The sequence below is a fragment of the Lithobates pipiens genome, unplaced genomic scaffold (genome assembly GCF_037356315.1).
Source record: "Lithobates pipiens isolate NorthernLeopardFrog02 unplaced genomic scaffold, aLitPip1_a1.2 Scaffold_25, whole genome shotgun sequence".
NCBI classification, from domain to species: Eukaryota; Metazoa; Chordata; class Amphibia; order Anura; family Ranidae; genus Lithobates; species Lithobates pipiens.
The window spans coordinates 27,109,797-27,132,603 of NW_027507787.1; the positions used below are offsets into that span (position 1 = coordinate 27,109,797).

The window sequence follows — 22,807 nt, forward strand, 5'->3', positions numbered from 1 at the left end:
TTTGTGATCATTCATAGGACACAAAGCTCCCTGTGTAAGGCTTAGTGCAGCTCAGCCTGACTCGATTTTCTTCCCGGAATGAGACAGGAAGTTCCCATCCCATTGTTGGAGCACAGCACTGTATATTGTATGGAGCTGAGGATACATAAAGTTTATACAGCATACACAGCCCCTGCATCTCTCAGTGAAGGTAACAGTTTGTTTGGACCAGCTTGGTCCAAACTAACTATTTAAACTTCACTAAAATCTGTAGATCAGCTTTAAAATTTTCCCTACTATACTCAAAACATAAACACTATATACATACTATGACAAATACTACTACCATACATGCACTTTAAAATTACTAACAGGTTTGCTTAAAAAGATTTAAATGGGAAATACACTTTGTGATGCTCCATAAATTTAGGAGCTGCCTTTGGTTTTTAAAAAAATTCCCCCGAGACTATAATTAATGTATGGTAGCCCAAACTTCAGACATGATTTTGCAGTTTATGAATAGCACTGCCTTAATAAATAAAGTGCCTAATTTTTACTTAGCTGGCAGATACATTGTACATGTAGTACATTTCAAATGAATATAACTCACAGTTTGTGCTTCCGAGCATATTCAGGGGTGACAGTAATGTACTGGGCTCCCAGGTCAACTGTGCACTTCGGATCTGAAGGACAACGGCTGGTGGACATGCGCCCTCCTAAAAGCAAAGGAAAAAAAATTGCTCATTTAAAACACAGGCACCAGAGTACAGCTTCACATCATTATATTGATTAAAACAAAAATAAAGTCTTTTTTTTTAATGAAATGTATAGGAACCCACAAAGGGGAAAGAAAAATGGGGAATTGGGACTGATACCAAAGAAGATATGAACATTATGCAAAAACATTAACTATTTGTCTAAAAATATAACATTTTATTAGAACATTAAAATAACCTCTGGAAAGACGGGGACAATGTAGAACAACCTAAAATAATTTGGTACAAAACTTGTAAAAGCTAAAGTTGTAGTGTATGTAGTACAAGCTTGTGACTGATGTGCATAATATATAAACAGATGAACAATCAACAGAACTCTGATGCATTTCAGCTTTCATCCTTTGGTAGTTTAGTTTTTAAAAAAAGCAGCATCAGCAAAAAAAACTGAAGTTCTACATATGTTGGATGTCTCGGGGGGGGGGGGGGGGGGGGGGCAGCACCACATGTTCCTCCACTAAAACAATAAGGGATATCAAAAAGGTCAGAGGGGCTGCAAAGTCCTAGGCCCTAGGGCATGTGTGTTTGTGTTGTCACTCTAACCTTAAGTCTAAAGGGGGCCCCAAGGTATCTGGCTTTCTTCCTTATAAAGAGGGATTAAGTAGCCCACAGATCTGTAGATACTATATTCTCATGTGTGCAGATGGAAAAATCATAGATGGCTGCCGGCCTGTGTGCACTTACCCCCACCAAAAGCCATTTGGCATCGAGATGGCTGCCAGCCTGTGTGCACCTACCCCCACCAAGAGCCAACCCACCAACCTCATCTGCAGATATTGCCCAAATCGTCCCCTCTGCTCCTCCCAGGCCCTTCTGCTCTCTAGCTCCCTTGTTACCTCCTACCACGCTCGCCTACAGGACTTCACGAGAGTCTCTCCCATCCTCTGAAACTCCCTGCCTCAGTATGTCCGATCAGCCCCTACCCAGTTCACCTTTAGGAGATCCCTGAAAACTCATCTTTTCAGGGAAGCCTAAACCACACACCCAGTTAAGAACTGTAACTGAGCCACCCCTATCAAATCATACCCTGCAACTATTACCTTTTGTACCACCTACCCCCTCCCTTTGGAATGTAAGCTTCATGAGCAGGGCCCTCCTGTCCCTTCTGTATTGAACTGTATTGTAATTGTGCTGCCCCCCCTCTACATTGTAAAGCGTGCACAAACTGTTGGCGCTATATAAATCGTGTACAATAATAATAATAGAGGTGGCTGCTGGTCTGTGTGCACTTTTCCCCGCCAAAAGCCATTTGGTGGTCTTCATGTTATAAAGTTTGAATACCATGTGATAGATATATTACTCCATCTAACAACTGCACTATTTTCTCCATTAGCTCATCGCCCACAGCTATTACCCTTTTGTATAACTTGACCCTCCCTCCTAGATTGTAAGCCCTAACGAGCAGGGCTCTCTGATTCCCCCCTGTATTGAATTGTATTGTAATTGTACCGTACCACGCTTTTTTTTCCCCCAATTTTTCCAGAAAAACAAAAAACAGCTTTAAAAAAAAGGAGGGGGGGAGACAGTTTGACAAATTTTTACATTTTTTCCCTCGCCTTCCCACCTCTAGTGGCAAGTACCTGTAAGGAAAGTAAATGTTGCTATTTGTAAATTTCCTTAACCGCTTGCCGTCCAGGTTGGCTCCCCTGCGCGAGCTGTCGTAGCTATACGTCGGTTTGTGGGGTCAGGATAGCAGACGAGCCCGTGCCGCCAGAGGTGCGTGCAACCGCTGCACAGCGGGGGTACCGATGCTCGTGGCTGATGGTCGTGATGACCGCCGGCCATGAGCGATCATGAGCAGGAGACACAGAACAGGGAGGAGTGTGTGTAAACATTACCATTACCTGTAAAAGGATTTTACAGGTAAGCTGTTATAAAAATCCTAATTTCTTTATCGTACATCACGGGACACAGCACCATAGTAGTTACTATGTGGGATGTCCCAGAGCAATGCCAACTGAGGGGAGGGAGAAAACAAAAGTAGGGCACCATGAGACCAGAGGACTTATACTGCTGCCTGCAGCACATGGCGCCCAAAGGCGATATCCTCATGCCTTTTTACATCAACCTGATAGAATCTGGTAAATGTATGGACTGAAGACCAAGTTGCGGCCTTGCAGATTTGAGCCATGGAGGCTTGGTGATGCGCTGCCCACGAAGCATTAACAGCCCTGGTGGAGTGCACTTTGATTTGAGAGGGTGGAATCTTCCTCTTCAAACCATAAGCTTGAGCAATTACTTGCCGAATCCATTTAGAAATAGTAGATTTCGATGCTGCCTGTCCTTTTTAGGACCTTCAGGCAACACAAACAAAACATCAGTTTTTTCGAATCTGAGCAGTCGCCTTCAAGTAGACTTTGACTACTCTCACCACATCAAGAGAATGTAGTGAATTTTCCTCGGTAGAACAGGGTTCTGGAAAAAATGAAGGTAGAACAATATCCTGGTTTAGATGAAAACCTGACGCTACCTTTGGTAGAAAGTTAGGATGAGGATGCAATCCTATCCTTCTGAATAATTAAATATGGCTCTCTACAAGAAAGAGCAGCCAACTCTGATGCCCTTCTTGCTGAAGATATGGCTACTAGAAAAAATAGTTTCCTTGTCAAAAGGACCAAGGGAATATATTGTATCGGCTCAAAAGGTTGTTTCTGTAATGCTGACAGAACTAAATTCAGGTCTCAAGGGTTCAGGGGTGACCTAACCGGTGGATGAGCCGCGTTACCCCCTGCAGAAAGTTACGGACCAAAGAATGTGAAGCAAGCGGTCGTTGAAATAATACTGATAAGGCCTAGACCTGACCTTTGATAGTACTCAAAGCCAGCTTCATCTCTAACCCCATTTGCAAAAAGTCAAGGATTCTACAGATGACATACTTCCTGGGGTGCCAACCCCTGGATTCACACCACGAAACATATGCCTTCCAGAGTATATAATATATGATTCTAGAGGCCGGCTTCCTTGCATTAATCAAGGTAGATACCACTGAACCCGACAGCCCACGCATCTTCAGAATGTGGGTCTCAATAGCCAAACCATTTAGCATTTGTAAGGTAGGATAGAATACCAGACCTTGCGAGAGTAGGTCTGGACATGGTGGTAGGGTCCGTTGTGCCCCTACCCCTATGATCTCTGACTACCAAGATCTTCTGGGCCACAAGAATCACCGACTTCCCTTTCTGCTTGATCCTGCAAAGAAGTCGTGGAAGCAGCAGAATAGGAGGGAAAGCATAAATCAGTGAGAACTGATTCCACGGGATCACCAAGGCATCTGTTCCGCATGCTAGCGGATACCTTGTTCTCGACACAAAGTTATCGATCTTCTTGTTGAACCTGAATGCAAACAGATCTACATCCAGAAACTCCCATGTTCGGCATATTGCCAGGAAGATCTTGGGGTGAAGGGATCATTCTCCTGTGAACAACTGCTGGCGACTCAAATAGTCTGCCTGACAATTTCCTATTCCTGGAATGAAGACTATCGATAGGCAAGGTACATTGTTTTCTGCCCAAGTTAGGATATGATTCACTTCTCTCTGGGCCGCACCACTTCTTGTGCCCTCTTGGTGATTGATGTAAGCCACGGCTGTGGCATTGTCGGATTGGATCCTGACAGGACAATTTCATAAGCTGAACGTCCAGGCCCCCAGGGCCAGGCACGCTGCCCAAATCTCTAGAATGTTGATGGGCAAGGCCATTTCTGATTTGGACCATTTTCCTTGGACAGTTGCCTCTTCTAGGACTGCTCCCCAACCTGAAAGGCTGGCATCTGTTACCACTTTCCAGGTAACTGGAAGGATCTTCCCTTTTTGCAGATTCTTGGTTCAACCACCAACTGAGGCTCTGGCGCACCTTTGGAGACAGACACATTGGGAAATCTAAAGCTTGGACCTTCTTGTTCCATGCTAATAGGACAGGGGTTGGCAAATTTGCTTTGAATTTAGGAGCCAGTTTTTTTTCTTAGAGTGGTATGGATTGTCAGCTCCAGGGGTAAGGCCACTCATTTTAACCCCCTATCCCTAACTCACAATGGAGCGCCCAGTCAATAACTCAAATGAAACGCGGTTACATCAGGGTTATGGGCTGACCAGAAAAGAGTAAGGCTGGCAACAGGTGGCACTGGCTGGCACGTGGAACTGCCAGATGGCACTGGCAGGTGACACTGGTTGGCATTGGCAGGTGACACTGGTTTGGAACTGGCAGGTGGCACTACTGGCATGTGGCACTGATTGGCAGGTGGCACTGGTTTGGAAGTGGCAGGTGGCCCTGGTTGGTGGTGGCACTAGTTGTCACTGGCAGATGGCACTGATTGGCGGTGGCACTAGTTGGTGTTGGCAGGTGGCACTGGTTGGTGGTGGCACTAGTTGGCACTGGCGGTGGCACTGATTGGTGGTGGCACTGGCAGGTGGCACTGATTGGCGGTGGCACTGGCTGGCACTGGCAGGTGGCACTGGTTGCCACTGGCAGGCACGTGGAACTGCCAGATGGCATTGGCAGGTGACACTGGTTGGCATTGGCAGGTGACACTGGTTTGGAACTGGCAGGTGACACTATTGGCACTGGCAGGTGGCACTGGCACGTGGCACTGATTGGCAGGTGACACTGGTTTGGAAGTGGCAGGTGGCCCTGGTTGGTGATGGCAGGTGGCCCTGGTTGGCGGTGGCACTAGTTGTCACTGGCAGATGGCACTGATTGGCGGTGGCACTGGTTGGTGTTGGTAGGTGGCACTGATTGGCGGTGGCACTGGTAGGTGGTGGCAGGTGGCACTGATTAGTGGTGGCAGGTGGCACTGGTTGGCGGTGGCAGGTGGCACTGGCAGGTGGCACTGACTGATGGTTGCACTGGCAGGTGGCACTGGTTGGCAGTGGCAGGTGGCACTGGTAGGTGGCACTGGTTGGTGGTTGCAGGTGGTATTGATTGGCGTGGCACTGATTGGTGGTGGCAGGTGGCACTGATTGGCACTGGCACTGGTTGGCGCTGGCAGGTTTCACACGGAGCACTCTGTTACTGAAATTTAACAGAGGAGCTGTCAGAATTGAGCTTAATGTCGGAATGGGCGGGACCCAGCCGGAGTGTGAAACTGACATGTAACAGTGGCTGATCTGTCAGATTTGAGCTTGATGTCGGGGTGGGCGGGACCTGGGCGGGGTGGGCGGGGCTCAGCAGCTATCAAACACCAGTCAACTATTGGGCTGCTTAAGAAAAGGGGCGGGGCCACAAACATAGCGGCCCGCCCAGATCCCATTGGCTGGTGTTTGATAGATGCTGGGTCCCGCCCACCCCGGCCGGGTCCCGCCCACTCCGGCTGGGTCCCACCCACCCCGACATGAAGCCGAAATCTGACAGATCCTCCTCTCTCCGTTGCTTGTCAGTTTCACCTACTTAGCACGGCACCGCTGAGTGTGGAGGAGGGAGGAGGGAGGAGGACGGCAGTCAGTGTTAATGCTCTGCATGTCCTGGGGCATCAATAGTGAGTGGGCTGGTGGCAGCTTAGGCGCCAGGTTGCGATTTCTGGTCGCATTGGCGACCTGGCGCCTGGGGTTTGTCGAGCCCTGTAATAGGATACTGTTTTGCAGCAGCCTTGAATGAAACTGAGCATAAGGAACGGCCTCGAATGAAGCCACCATCTTTCCCAACAACCTCATGCAAAGCCAAATAGAAGGATTCTTTTTTGCTTTGACCACCTGAATCAGTTCCTTTATGGCACGGATCTTTGCGTGGGGCAAGAATACCCTTTTCTGGGCTGTATCTATGATCAGACCTAAGTATTCTAATCTCCTGGATGGTTTTAAGGAAGATTTCTCTAGGTTGAGAATCCAACCTAGGTATTCCAGGTAGTTGACTGCGGTGACCATACTTTGGTCTAAGTAGGCTACAGACTGGTCTCTCAAGAGCATATCGTCTAGGTAAACTATAATTGTTATACCTTGGGCCCTTAATATGGCTACAGGAGGGGTTAGGACCTTTGTAAACACTCGAGGTGCAGTAGCTAAACCAAAAGGCAGAGCTACAAACTGAAAATTAAGATTTTCTACCTCGAAACATAGATATTTCTGGTGAGCGGGGAAAATAGGCACATGGAGGTATGCATCCTTAATGTCGATTGATGCCAGAAGTTCTCCTCCTTGTAGGATGGAGACTACTGATCGGATTGACTCCATGCGAAAAGAGCGGATATTCAGAAACTTTCGAGCTCTAGAATGGGTCTGACATCTCCATTTGCTTTTGGCACGGTAAAAAGGTTTGAATAAAACCCCAATCCCTGCTCTTGCATGAGGACCACTGAGATCCCTTTTTGAGACAAAAGATGGTCCAATGCTTGAAAGAGAGACTTATTTTTCCTCTGGATCTCTGGGAACATTTGATCTGAGAAAACAAGGAGACGGGGACTCTCGGAACTCTAGCTTGTTCCCTAAAGCTATTGAGGAAGTCACCCATTTGTCTCAACACTCTTCCTGCCAAACCCTTGATAACTGAACAAGTCTTCCCCCCACCACTTGAGCGAGGAGTCTTCATAAAGGAGGCTTAAGTATTTTGTTTTGTAGGTTTCCTCCCCCAGGACTTCTTTTGTCCCTGGGGTTGACCCTGAGGTTTACCTATTGAACAGCTGAGGCCTGGAGGCTGATGGCAGTGGCGAAGGAGCTTGTTTAAATGAAATATGTTTACTCCTTTTCCTAACTGGCAAAAGGGTACTTTTTCCACTAGAATTTTTTTGGATGCATTTATCCAAATCATCCCCAAACAGCTGTTCACCACGAAAGGATAACTAGCCAGGAGCTTTTTGCAAGGCGCTTCGGCTGACCAATTTTTCAACCATAGTATTCCACGCATATGTACAAGCCCAAGCGTAAGGTGCGAGGCCTAAAGAATAGGATCTCTCATAGCGTCTATTGCAAAACATAAAGCACCTGGTAGCTCGGCTACATCCTGGGCCTGCTGATCAGGGATAACCTTGAACACCTGTTTAAACTGGTCTTTCAAGGATTGACATACACCAATTGCTTCCACCGCAGGTTGAGTCACTGAACCTGCCAGAGAAAATGCGTTTTTTTAACAGGAATTCCAACTATTTATCCGTTGGATCCATAAGCATTTGAGCATTGTCTACTGGACAAGTGAAACTTTTATTCACAGAGGATATAGCAGTGTCAATTGCTGGTATCTCCCACTTTTTAGTGAATTTTTCCTCCATAGGATAAAGTGTTGAAAACTTTTTGGGAGGAAAAAAAATGTTTATCTGGGTGATCCCACTCAGAATGCATAAGCTTTTCCAGCAATGAATGGATAGGAAAGGCATGCACAGATTTAGAAAAGACTTTAGCGAACCCAAACAAGAAGTGGGCTTATCAACCGACTCTTTTAAGAGTAGCATAAAAGTGTAGCGGACCAACTCTGTAAGAGATTGCACCATCAATCTTTCAGATTGTGAAGCTGAAGGAGGTCCTTCTGCATTTAACCCCTGAGAAGAGGAGACAGACTCTTCATGATCCCTTGAGGGAAATTCATCTTCTCCCGCCTCCAGTTCCTCTGTTTGAGGGTCCTGGGTAGTGAAAGGGGACCTGTTGCATTTTGTTCCACTCTGGGAAGATGTGATTAAAGCCGCTAACGTTTCCTCCAATCCTATCATAGCTGAGGAAAAAATCTCTTCAGTAATATAGACGGAGCTGCAGTGTTAGAAACAGTTGCAACATTTGACAGCCCTGATGGGTCACTGACCAAGCACCTCAGATTTCTCAGGGGAGGATGTCATTGTAGAGATGAGACCAAGCTTGAGGGAGACACCTTTGAGCCCTTTTTTGGGGTGTTTCTTCCTCCCCTTCTGACCACAGCCCAATGCACAAATGCAGAGGTACCACCAGAAGAAAGTGCACCCACTGCTTGAGCAAATAGTCCAGCAACTCCTGCTGCTATTAATGCTCAGCTTGACGCTTTAGTAAATGTGCCAAGGGAATGCCTGTGTCCCCACTTACATGCCCCCTTCTGCTTGTGTCCCTCCGTCAGCTACAGTCAGCAAAACTGAGCCTTTTAAATGCACTCCCATGCTGGACATTGCCGCACACTAACGCTGCGCCAATCCACGCCCCCCTCCATCTTCCCACTGCGCCCCCCTCCTCTTTTCAAAAGAGCATTTTCCCACGCCAGCCTCCAATCCGATGGGATCGGCATGTGTGTATGTGTGTGGTGGGGGGCTTGAGCAGCAAGGAGGAGAGCTGGTGACAAACCGCTATGCAGAGGCAGTGGAGAATGGAGCTTCTGCCCAGGTGGGGGGCTTTATTAGAAAAGAAAAACCCGAACATCTTACCTCAGGCCTGTGAAATCTGCAGCTTCTGCTGACACAGAGCGATCTAAGGAAAGCATGAACAAGGTATGTGCTCTATATAGCCCCCAGTGGTGACTTTAGACATGACAACATTTACTTTTAAAGAAGACAATCCATAAGAAAATTTAAAATTCCTTAGGAATCTCCCTTTACCTTATCATGCCACAGGGATTCTGTGGTAAAACCAACAGACCCAATCTTCACCCCTCACGGGGGGCTCCGTTAAAAAAACCTTCAGGGACGAAGCCCCTTTTTATCGGGGGTTCCACTCCCCTGGACCCGTAAAGCACCCCCGCCAGGAAACTCTATGGCTGGAAAAACCAAAGCACTGGATCCCGGGGTCCAGCTCTCTAAAAAGAGAAGCGTTATGGGCTAAACCTCGTTTCTTCCACCATGAGGCCGGGTAACATTTAATTCGGCCTGAATGGATCCGACTGCATAGCTCGCCCCAGCAAAGGAATATTCCAGTGGAGCTCAGCATAGCACATATTTACTCGTGACCAACACCTAAGACACCGGCCAAAAAACTGAGGCACTCCCAGTAGTGGGAGGGATTAAATAGGGAGTGGATTCCTGTCTTAGGGTTTGCCAGTGTCCATCACCTAAAGGTGGCCTATAACTCACATAGTATCTACTATGGCTCTGTGTCCCGTGATGTACGATAAAGAGAGGAGCAACTTGAGAGGTTCCTGCACTACTTTTGGTGGGACTTCAATATGACTTGCATTGACTTCTGTTAAAGACTTCTGTTATACTGACATGTATGGACAGTGTGCTGTACTGTATTTTCTGACATGTAAACAAATAATGCATTCTGTATGCAGGCCAACTAATCGGCTGACCAACTAATCAATTATGAAAATAGTTGACAACTATTTTCATAATCGATTTTGCCAATTTGTGTTTTCAGCCCTATTTTTCACAGTGGCACCAATCCTCTGCTTCTGAGGTTCCCCACCAGCACTTCTGGCTCGTCCTTTTGTCAGTGCTCAACCATAGAAAGGCGCTTCCTATGGTCGTGCACCTGCGGGCTCACTCCAGAAGCGGGCTGTGTGCATCTATAAACACAGACAGCTTGGCTTGAGCCCTGCCCCCCCTCTCTGCTCTCAGGATTTGTCTGACAGCAACTGGAGCCAATGGCTGCCCTGTGAGCGAGTTGCTGCAGACAGATATTGGATCAGGCTCAGGTAAGTATAGTGGGCATCTTCCACCTTTAGAAGCAGTTTAACCACTTGCCGACCATCTAACTGTAAATATACGTCATTACTTTGACATTAACCCCTTCCCGCCGAGCGTACGCCGATCTGCATACTCGGCTTCCGGGGGGTATACCAGGATGATGCCCCCACCTGCAGGCATCATCCCGGTACCGTTTTTTTACAGCGGGCAACTGCCTATCCAGCCATAACAACCAGAGTGGCTAAAAGCCGCTCAGCTGTTATGCCGGAGTAGCGAGAGGGGACGTCCCCCCTCCCGCCGCCGTTACCGATGCTCCCGCTAAAATCGGGAACACCGATTCCATCTTTTGGACCCCCGATCGCTCCATAAAGAGTACCTGTCACCACCTATTACTGTCACAAGGGATGTTTACATTCCTTGTGACAGCAATAAAAGTGATCAAATATTTTTTATTTTTTTTTAAAACAATTTATTTTAAAATAAATAAAAAAATAAAATAATAATTGAGTGCGTGCAATTATAAAGTGTGACATTTTTGGTATCTATATACTCGGCGTAACATTATCTTTCACATTATGCAAAAAAATTGGGCTAATTTTACTGTTTCGTTTTTAATTCATGAAAGTGCCCCTTTTCCCAAAAAGTTGCGTTTAAAACACCGCTGCACAAATACCGTGTGACATAAAATATTGCAACAATCGCTGTTTTATTCTCTAGAGCAGGGGTCTCAAACTGGTGGCCCTCCAGCTGTTGCGAAACTACAAGTCCCATGAGGCATTGCAAGGCTGACAGTTACAAGCATGACTCCCACAGGCAGAGGCATGATGGGACTTGTAGTTTTGCAACAGCTGGAGGGCCGCCAGTTTGAGACCCCTGCTCTAGAGTCTCTGCTAAAAAAATATATATATATATATATATATATATATATATATATATATATATATATATATATATATAAAATGTTTGGGGGTTCCAAGTAATTTTCTAGCAAAAAATATTGATTTTAACTTGTAAACACCAAATGTCAAAAATAGGCTTAGTCATGAAAGGGTTAAATACTGGGGGTTATGAAAGCAGCTAGCTGCCATAACCCCAGTATCTTTATTTACAGCAGGCAGTCAGCTTTCAGATAAAACTGGTCTCAGTGGCGGGTCTGCCACAAGATCACTTTTATAGGGCTGCAGAAAAGGTGCCCCCCTCCTGCTGTTTACCTAGCTTACCGGAGCCGCCGGTAACCCGGGAAATCATCAGGTGCGGCCGATTGTTAGGCAGGAAGCAGAGTGAGGGCAAGATAGCCCCCCACTCAGCTCTATGCCCTTGGAGGACCAGAGCGACGTCTGACGTCACTTCTGCCTCTCAGCCTTAAGCCTAGGTTCACATTGGTCCAATATGACAAATCGCATGCCAAATTGGCGGCTATTGCCGGCAATGGCACCATTTGAATCGGTTCCTGTACTACTTTTGGTGACTTCAGGGGGCGAGTTGTATCGACATCTGTGCAGGAACTCGCACAGACGTCTGTCAAATCACCACCCCGAAGTCAGACTGCATTGCCGGGTTTAAATCGTGTGAGTTCAGCTGAACCTGAACGATTTATAACCTGTAGCAATGTAAACCTTGGCTAAAAGGGATGATTTTTTTTTTCCCCCTCTTAAAAGGCTTTTAAAGGTAAATGAGAGATCTGCTGCCCTTTTGACCCCAGATCTCTCAATACAGAGGCCCTGTCATCCTTATTTCTATTACAAGGGATGCTTACGTTCCTTGTAATAGGAATAAAAGATAAAAAAAAAAAAAATTAAAAGGAACAGCGTAAAAAAAAAAAAAAAATAGGAAAGAAATAATAAAATTGTAAGCGCCTCGTCCCTCTGAGCTTATGCGCAGAAGCGAACACATACGTATGTCGCCCCCACATATGTAAACGGTGTTCAAAACACACATGTGAGGTATCGCCGCGATCATTAGAGAGCAATAATTCTAGCTCCAGACCTTCTCAGTAACCTGTAGAAATGTTTAAAGTGTCACCTGTGGAGATTTTTAAGTACCGTAGTTTGTCACTATTCCATTTCGCCAGTTGTGTGTGCAATTTTAAAGCATGACATGTTAGGTATCTATTTACTTGGCATAACATCATCTTTCACATTATACAAAAAAACTGGGCTAACTTTACTGTTGTTTTAATTCTTTAACCACTTCTGAACCGCCCACTGTTGTTTTATGGCAGGCAGTCCGCTTCAAGATAAAAGTGGTCTCTGTAGCGGATTCACTGCAAGATCACTTTTATCGGTGGCAGAAAGTGCCCCCCCGTCGCTCTCCGGTGCCCTCCGCCACTTACCGGAGCCGTCGGTAGCGCCGGAGGCGATTGGATCCTCTCTCTAGCCTGACATGGAGACTAGGGATGAGCTCAGGCGTGTTCGCATGGTCCACGTGATGAGCCCGCCAGGAAGTCGGCGCAGCGCTGTGCTAATCACAGGCAGTGAGACATTGCCCCTATGTGCAGCTGCAGAGATCGGGCAATGTCTCACTGCCTGTGATTAGCGCAGCGCTGCACCGACTTCCTAGCGGGCTCAGCACGTGGACCATGTGAACACGCCTGAGCTCATCCCTAATGTAGATGAGTGAGGGGAAGACCGCCCCCACCCATATCTGCATCATTGCAGGGCGGAAGCAACGTCACTTGCACCCATAGCTCTTAAAGGGCCATTTCTTTTTTTAATTTTTTCAAATGACAAAAAAAAGTGTTTTATTTTTTTATTGCATTTTAGTGTAAATATGAGATCTGAGGTCTTTTTTGACCCCAGATCTCATATTTAAGAGGACCTGTCATGCTTTTTTTCTATTACAAGGGATGTTTACATTCCTTGTAATAGGAATAAAAATGACAATTTTTTTTTTTTTTTTAAAAAGAACAGTGTAAAAATAAAAAGGTAAAATAAATAATAAAACAAAAAATGTTTTAAACGCATCCCATCCCACTGAGCTCGCGTGCAGAAGTGAACGGATACATGAGTAGCGCCCGCATATGAAAACGGTGTTCAAACCACACATGTGAGGTATCGCCGTGATCGGTAGAACAATAATTCTAGCCCTAGACCTCCTCTGTAACTCAAAACTGGTAACCTGTAGATTTTTTTAAATGTTGCCTATGGAGATTTTTAAGCGTAAAAGTTTGTCACAATTCCACAAGCAATTTTGAAGCGTGACATGTTGTGCATCAATTTACTCGGCATAACATTATCTTTCAAAATATTAAAAAAAAAAAAAAAATGTGGCTAACTTTACTGTTGTCTAATTTTTTTAATTTAAAAAAAAGTGTATTTTTTTTCCCAAAGTGCGCTTCTAAGACCACTACACAAATACGGTGTAACAGAAAGTATAACAACCACCATTTTATTCTCTAGGGTGTTAGAAAAAAAATTATATATATATAAAAAAAATAAATAAAACGTTTAGGGTTTGAAGTAATTTTCTAGCAAAAAGAAAAACTGTTTTTAACAGCAAATCTCAGAAAGAGGCTCGGTCTTTAAGTGGTCAAAAGTTTTTGTTTTATTAACAAAATGCATTTGAAAGACTGCTGCGCAAATACAGTGTAACATAAAATATTGCAATGAATGCCATTTTATTCTCTAGGGCCTGGGGGCTCGAACTGGCAGCCCTCCAGCTGTTGTGAAACTACCCCATGTTTCGCAACAATGCCTCATGCTTCAAGAGGAAGTAAACCCTTCCAAACAACTTGGACCTATAGGTAAGCCTAGATTAAGGCTTACCTGTAGGTCCAAGCAATATCTCCTAAACCTATATGGTTTAGGAGATATTTGCCCGAAAATGGGCACCGCTGTCTACGGCGCATGCGCCGTAGACAGCGGCGCGCATGCGCACTAAATGCGGCAAATCCAAGAATGGATTTGCCAAATTTGTCGACTCCCGTGCGCATGCGCGGGAGTGACGTCATCGCGGCTTCGCCGTATGACAGCGGCGGAGCTGCGAGGCGCGACTCCCGTGCGCATGCGCGGGAGTGACGTCATCGCGGTTGCGCCGCTGTGATTCGTCGGAGCTGCGAGACGCCACAAGCAACATGGATGCGGCGGACTACAGGGGACAGCGGCGACTTCGCTGGCTCCTGTGTCAGGTAAGTGACACATAATGAGCTACTATGCGATGCATAGTAGTCCATTATGCTTTACCTTTGCAGGGAAAAAAAGAGGAAGTAAACCCATCAGGGTTTACTTCCTCTTTCAGTCCCATGAGGCATTGCAAGACTGACAGTTACATGGATGACTCCCACAGGCAGAGGCATGATGGGATATGTAGTTCCACAACAGCTGGAGGGCTGCCAGTTTGAGACCCCTGCTAAGTTTCTGCTAAAAATATATATATATAAAATCTTTGAGGCTTCTAAGTCATTTTCTATCAAAAAAATACTGATTTTACTTGTAAGCAACAAGTGTTAGCAAAAAAGCTTGGTCTTGAAGTGGTTAAAGCTCCATAGAGAAGTGAGGACAGTGACCTTGTACAGAGAGGAGAGCTGCTCTGGGGGGCCCATAGACATAGTATGGGGGAGGTCACAGCATGGTGTTATGTAAACATTGCAGCCTCCCTATTACCTGCTCCCCGGGCTTTATCCCACACTGCCAGCTGCAGCCGGCCGGCCCCTTCCCTCCTCAGGAGGTGAGCACACAGGCTCCCTGTCAGCCCGGCTCCTACGATCAGTATCCGAGACATGTTTGTTCTGTCAATCCTCGGAGCTCCGCCCCCAGCTGGCTGCACGTGGGGGATGCGGGCCAAACAACACTTTCCCTGGGAAGAAATCACCTGACCTTCCCCCACCCTTGCTCTCACCCCACGTGATGTACACATCTGGCTGCCATCATTTTTCACAGCCCATCATCCTTCTATACCAATGGAAGACCTGGCATTTTCTGACACTCTTTGGTTCTATGTTACATAAAAATGTTTATATATAATTTGTATTTTTTGTTTTTGTAAAACAATTGAAATAAAATTCATGGAGGTCCGATTACGCAAATTTTCTTCCAGCTGAGGTCCGAATCGCAGTTTTGCTGCTGTGCCTGTGTTTTTCGCTGAGAAAAGGTCCTGGCACCTTTTTAAAAATGAAGCCACATGGAACCTGGAAATTGCACCTTGCATTTCAGTGTATTTAGGAGTCAATGGTGCCCCTACACGTTTTCTGTGCAGCACCTCATTTTGTACACAGCTGCTTGTCCCCTTCGCATATACCCCCCACACAGTATTGCCCCCTTCACATATCACCCCGACACAGTATTGCCCCCTTCACCTACCACCCCCACACAGTATTGCCCCTTCACATATCCCCCCACACAGTATTGCCCCTTCACGTATTGCCCCTTCACCTATCACCCACACACAGTATTGCACCTTTACCTATCACCCACACACAGTATTACCCCCTTCACCTATCACCCCCCACGCAGTATTGCCCCCTTCACCTATCATCCCCCACATAGTATTACCCCCTTCACATATCACCCCCCACACAGTATTGCTCTTTCACATATCACCCCCACACAGTATTACCCCCTTCACATATCACCCCCCACACAGTATTGCCCCCTTCACATATACCCCCCACACAGTATTGCCCCCTTCACATATACCCCCACACAGTATTGCCCCCTTCACATATACCCCCACACACAATATTGCCCCTTCACATATCACCCCCACACAGTATTACCCCCTTCACCTATCACCCCCCCACACAGTATTACCCCTTCACATATACCCCCCGCACAGTATTACCCCTTCACATATACCCCCCGCACAGTATTGCCCCCTTCACATATACCCCCACACAGTATTGCCCCCTTCACATATACCCCCACACACAATAGCGCCCCTTCACATATCACCCCCACACAGCACTGCTCCCCTTCCCATGCTCCCTCTCCTTCACTTTCCTTCCTTTCACAGAGCGGAGAGCAGGAGGCGGGACAATCCTAACCTGAAGGCACCGCAGCACTGGGCGGGGCACAGGAGCTTTCAGGTTGACTTTTCATATTTGCAAACTGGTGATTGGCTGCTAGGACCGCCTCCTAGCAGCCAATCACCTCCCGTTTAATGTGACAGGCAGCTACCTCTCTCCACGCAGTGCTGGTCCCGCCCCCAGTCCAGAATTGTCCCACCACTCGCCGTCAGCTCCTTTCTACTCTGCTAATGATAGTGGAGGAGGCTGGGACAAAAGCAGCGACTAAATGGCGCGATCATGGCGGTCCGGAAAGAGTAGCAGCTCAGGCCGGATGCAGACCACAGGCCGCCATTTAGTGATGCCTGCCCTAGGTGCTTAACTTGTGGCCTCCCAACTTTTGCAGAACTACAAGTCCCAAGGGGCATTTAAAGCTGCCGTGAGTTACAAGCATGACTCCCAAAGGCAGAGGCATGATGGGACTTGTAGTTCCGCAATAGCTGGAGGGCCACAGGTTGAGCACCCATACCCTAGAGAATAAATTGGTGGGTTTTGCAATTTTTTTATGCCACACGGTATTTGTGCAGCAGTTTTTCAAACGCAATCTTTGGGGAAAAATACACTTTTTTTAACCAATTAAGCACCACCCCATGTACGTATACTGCAGCTTTTTTTTTTTTTTTTTTTACAAAAAATGTAGAAGAATACGTATCGGCCTAAACTGAGGAAAAAAATATTTTTTTATATATTTTTGGGGGATATTTATTATAGCAAAATGTAAAAAAGAATGCGTTTTTTTTTGTCGCTCTTTTTTTGATTATAGCACAAAAAATAAAAACCGCAGGGGTGATCAAATACCACCAAAAGAAAGCTCTATTTGTGGGATAAAACGGACGCCAATTTTGTTTGGGTGCCACATTGCACGAACGCACAATTGTCAGTTAAAGTGACACAGTGCCAAATCGCAAAAGGTGCTCTGGTCTTTGACCTGTAAAATGGTCGGGGGCTTAAGTGGGTAAACAATGTCTGAACGTTGGTATTAGGGGGAGAAATAGTTGGTGTCAGCGGGAGGAATAGTGCCCTGTTGTCAGTGCAAGGAATAATGCCCCACCATTGGTGTCAGTGGAAGAAATAATGCCCCATCACTTGTGTCAATGGAAGGAATAATGCCCCATCATTGGTGTCAGTGGAAGGAATAATGCCCCACCATTGGTGTCAGTGGAAGGAATAATGCCCCACCATTGGTGTCAGTGGAAGGAATAATGCCCCACCATTGGTGTCAGTGGAAGGAATAATGCCCCACCATTGGTGTCAGTGGAAGGAATAATGCCCCACCATTGGTGTCAGTGGAAGGAATAATGCCCCACCATTGGTGTCAGTGGAAAGAATAATGCCCCACCATTGGTGTCAGTAGAAGGAATAATGCCCCACCATTGGTGTCAGTGGAAGGAATAATGCCCCACCATTGGTGTCAGTGGAAGGAATAATGCCCCACCATTGGTGTCAGTGGAAGGAATAATGCTGGGCACGAGGGATTCCCGCAACAACACTGTCTGTGTTGATGAGGGAATCAAACAAATTTCTTTCCCGTAACCTGTGTTTGCAGGAAAGAAACTCACTTTGGCCAGCCTAAAGAACTCCACCTGCTGACCTTCAAAAATCCAATCTGTTGCTCCATCAAAGCCCTTGGTAAATATCAAGTGCTTCCCAGTATTGTAAAGAATGGGACCTCCGCCTATAACGAAGTCCTATAGTAGTGTTCTTTGCTTACAAGAGCCCCCGTTGCATTGCTCTGAATGGTCTATTGGGGCAGAATAGGCTTCCATATCATTACAAAGCCATGACAAAGCAAGGGGGTCATTCCTCATTTATTGACTTCATCATTGGATCACTAATGTGTAATATGGTGTTTCTTCTTCTTTTCTTGTATTAGGCAGTATGTATAAAGGTAGAGTATTCTTTAAAAAGGGAATAGGCTTCATAGGAAACTTTGAGACAATAATATATATAGTGTTACAGAATATACGTCTGTTTCTATTCTTGGTATTTGGAAACATATGACTATCATGAACATTCAGTTTTATTTCCCCTTTCATTCTTAATCACGCCTGTTACTAAGATTTCTCTTGTGATTTTCATGTAACTTGTTTTATCAGAGGACCTGAAAATTGGAAGATTGCCGGCTTTAAAGTGACTATCCAGCCAAATATGTATATATATATATATATATATATATATATATATATACATACATACATACATATATATATTTGAAATTTTTTCGACAATTTTGAAAAAAAAAATATATATTATTTTTTGCTATAATAAATATCCCCCCAAAAAATGTAAAAAAACAAAATTTCTTCCTCAGTTTAGGCCAATATGTATTCTTCTACATATTTTTGATAATAAAAATCCCAGTTAGCATATATTGATTGGTTTGTGCAAAAGTTATCGCGTGTACAAAATAGGGGATAGATTTATGGCATTTTATTTTTTTAAATTTTTTTTTACTAGTAATGTCGGTGATCTGCAATTTTTAGCGGGACTGTGACATGGAGGTGGACAGATTGGACACTTTTGACACTTTTTGGGACCAGTGACATTTATACAGCGTTCAGTGCTATAAAAATGCACTGATTACTGTGCAAATGACACTGACAGGGAAGGGGTTAAAAAGATGAAAAAGAAGGTAGGATTGCGCTATGGATAATAAATGGTTAATGCTAAATGCTACAAGGGTTAAAGCTGCCTCTACCATATATTTCCAACCAATTTGGATGGAATGAAATATGTAAAAGAAGCAGTAGATAGACGTGGCGCTAAACATTAATAAATCCAAAGAAAGTGATTTTCTGTCTAAAATATAGGAGAGACCTCTATTTGTTTCTGCCAGGGAAGGGGTTAACACCAGGGGCGATCAAGGGGTTAAATGTTCCCTAGGGAGGTGCTTTCTAACTGTGGGGGGATGGGACTGACAGGAAGTAGAGAGAGATCGCTGTTCCTAATCACTAGGAACAGACAATCTCACTGTACTCCCCTGACAGAACAGGGAACTGTTTGTTTACACTGACAGATCCCTGTTCTGCCTCTCTGTGGAGCGATCGCAGGTGGCCGGCGGATCGAGTCTGCCGAACCCGCTGATTGGCTCCCCCGCTAGCGGGCAGGTTGCCGTGTATGCACCCGATGAATAATGACGCTAATTCACGCAGGAGAGCCAATCTGCTACAGTACAACTGCGGCAGCTGGTCGTTAAGTAGGTAAAGTGGTATTAAGCCCGAAAACAAAAATGTATTAAACTCAGTTCACATATTTTCGGCCACGGTAAAATCTGCAATTTAAATCCACAAATTTTTTACTTTAAATCGCACCTGAATTGGATTGAAAAAACGTACAGGATTCCTGCTGCTGTTAATCAAACCCTCTGAGGAAGGAGTGGGGGATGGGGGCAAGTCACTCTGTGTGTGTCAATGGACACACATAGCCTGGCTTTGGAAAAATGAGGCTTGCTATGGGGGCATTCGGAAAGGGAGGAGGAGCCAGGAGCAGGTGAAAGGAAAAGAAAAGGAGGGTCAGGGCTGATCTATGCAAAACCATTGCACAATGCAGGTAAGTATAACATGTTTGTTACAAAAAAAAAACAAAAAAAAATCCTTCAGCGTCACTCAGATTAGCAATTCTGTGATTTTTTTTTTAACCGTGATTCAGCCACTAAATAACAGACCAAGGTGCGCAGCAGAAGTATCAGTTACAGCAGTGGCGACCAGTGGAATTTTTTTTGGGGGGGCAGCAAACAGTATGTCACGACCCCCCCCCCCCCCCGGTCGATCAATGGCACTTAATCCCATCACCGGCAGCATCTCCCTGTTCTCCTGCTCTCCACAGGTCATCACGACGATGGTGGAGATTACGTCTCCACCCTCCTCCACGGTGAGCAATTGTGAGTCTTCAGTTTTTGGCCAATTGGAAAACGCATCTCACACCTACTTCTGATTGGCCCGGATTGAGGATCAGTGTTACAACAGTGAATGTACATTTGCTGTTGTAACACACCTGGGTGGGATCGGAGTCATTTTGAAGCCTTTTAGAGCCTCTGGCTCTAATCAGGTGCTGAAAAAAGAAACTGCCACTGTAATTTATGCGTTTGGTGCCCAGAAAGGGTCCGGATACATGAATAGGGGGTGGCCTCGGTGGCCGTGGATATATTCACGCTATGTGTGAAGCTATCCATTGCATACAGGGGTGGCCTGGAGAGAGGGTGCGGTGCCTGGCGCCCCTAATGGATGGGCCGCCACTGAGTTAGAGGCTTGAGACAAACCAAGTAACACTGACAGGGGTGCTTACAATGGTCAGGTCTTATTCAATTAAGTAAAAGCTTAAAGTGAATATAAAAAAATCACCCCAAAACAACCCATTGAGTTTAAAACAGAAATTAATGACAAAACATATTGCGTATAGAGTTAAAAAAAAACATTTTATATACTTTTTTCCCCTTTTTTTTATAAGTGATTACATCCCCTCTGTTCTCAGCTGCATAAGAGCTGGGGGGAGGCGAAGCAGCAATACACTAATCTTCCACAGTGAAAGGCTGGGCAGGGGAGAGGTGTAAGGACAAGTCTGATCTTTGGAGAACAGGCTGAGTTCCCAGCATAGCTGGAGAACTGACCACGATGTGTTCTCCTGCTTAGTGTGGTCAGTTTTTATTAAGAAAGCTGAGGGACTCTCAGGAACACCAGGGATTTCACACAAAGAAAGCAATACAAAGAGAACAGAACAGTTTATCATACAAGTACACAGTACAGCAGGCGCATATCAGGAATATGAAGTGTTGGGGTAACAAATGCTTTAGTAAAACTTTTTGCTGTAATTTCTTACAAAAGTGTTAGATGGAGTTCAAATTTAATTGGTTAGTCAAGTCCATCTAAATCTGCTATAGCATCTAAAGCTGGGTATACACATACAATAAAACCTTGGAGTGTGAATAACTTGGTCTGCTAGTGTTTTGTAAGGCAAGAACATTTTTGAGATATGAATGAGGTCTTGCAATATGAGCAGCGCCATCTAAGTGTAGTATGTAAAAAAGACAAGAAGTGCGCCAAACTAAGTGTAGTATATAAGGTAAATGATATTTATTCTGATAAAATCACACAGCCAAATGGCTACTCACAAAATGACACTGTAGTCAGGCATAAAATGTAATGGAGGGGAGGGAAATCACAGCCACTTCTATCCGGAGGAGCAGAGATGATAAATAGCTGGAACGGCCATTAAAGATGTTCAGCAGCAGAGGCTTCAGTGTAGCAGCCTAGGTTTTGTAGAAAACGCCGCCTCGTGGATGTCCAGATGATGGCAATAGGCAGTATCAGTGCCTTCTAGCGTCCGGAGAGTCCGAGAACCGGAACCGGAAGTGCGTTTCAGCGTGGAGTGCAAGCTCCGTATACCGGAAGTGATGTGTCGGCCAATCAGAATCCAATACTACCTCCAGTACAGTTCCCGAAGAACCAGTCAACCCCACTGACACTTCTGCTGAACAACAGGCACTCCAGGATCTGTGTGATCTTTGGAGTTCAGATGTAGACGATGACCTTCTCGTATGGTCTCAATACTCCCAAACCATAATGCATACCACTTTCAAGCCCAAATCGATTTTTAACCCCACCCAATAAAAAGGTCCGTATTTATCTACCTTTTACCAAGTTGTTTTTTCTGAACTCCAAAATCTCTGTAAATCTGAATCGTCCAGGCCCACTCATTTCAGTAATAATCTCAGTCCTCTGGAATATCAAGCCCTAAGGTCGCTGAGTGATAACCAAGACATCATTATAAAACCAACGGATAAAGGCGGAGGTATAGTAATACAAAATAAGGCTGACTATATGATGGAAGCACTCCACCTACTCTCTGATAGTAATACCTACGAAAAATTGAAATCAGACCCCTTGCCTAGATTCATAGAGGAATCTAATATCCTATTTGCACGCGCCCTTGTCGAAGGCATACTTAATAAAACTGAGGCTGCCTTCTTTCAGAAACCTTTTTTTCAAATACCATATCTATACCATCTACCAAAAATACACAAAGAATCCAATAACCCGCCAGGTCGTCCTATAGTAGCCTCCATGAATAGCATTACTACTAGTTATTCACTCTATATAGACCATTTTCTGCAACCCCTGTCTCAGGGTCTCCCATCCTTCATCCGAGATGGGACCCAATTGATAGATTTGCTAAAACCATACACTTGGGAGCCGACATACAGGTGGGTGTCTCTAGATGTATGCTCTCTATACACCTCGATACCCCATACAGTGGGCCTCCAGGCGGTAGCTTATTTTCTAGACAAGGACCCCTCTCTTAATACACAACAAATTGAATTTATTCTTTCGGATACCCGCTTCTGTCTAGAGCATAATTATTTTTTATTCGATGGTGTTTTTTACTTGCAAAAACAAGGCACAGCAATGGGGGCAAATTTTGCCCCCAGCTATGCCAACTTGACCATGGGGCTGTGGGAGGCCAGGTTTGTAGGGAAGGACAACCCCTTTGCTGCACACCTGGTCTTCTATGGCCGATACATTGATGACATTATTGTCATTTGGGATGGCCCCGAAAGCT

At 45.4% G+C, this 22,807-nt stretch overlaps 1 protein-coding gene across 2 annotated transcripts in view; it reads right to left on the minus strand.

Moving 5' to 3' along the window:
- RNLS (renalase, FAD dependent amine oxidase) overlaps positions 1-15,017 on the minus strand; it is a 239,694-nt gene extending 224,677 nt beyond the window's left edge. For both annotated transcript variants that reach the window (XM_077454169.1, XM_077454167.1), the window contains exons 1-2: positions 14,853-15,017; positions 590-695 (exon numbers count right to left, since the gene is read on the minus strand). In XM_077454169.1, the coding sequence (XP_077310295.1) occupies positions 590-695; positions 14,853-14,970 (224 nt within the window). In that variant the 5' untranslated portion in view covers positions 14,971-15,017. The remainder of the gene's footprint in view (positions 1-589; positions 696-14,852) is intronic.
- Between the last annotated feature and the right edge of the window lie 7,790 nt (positions 15,018-22,807).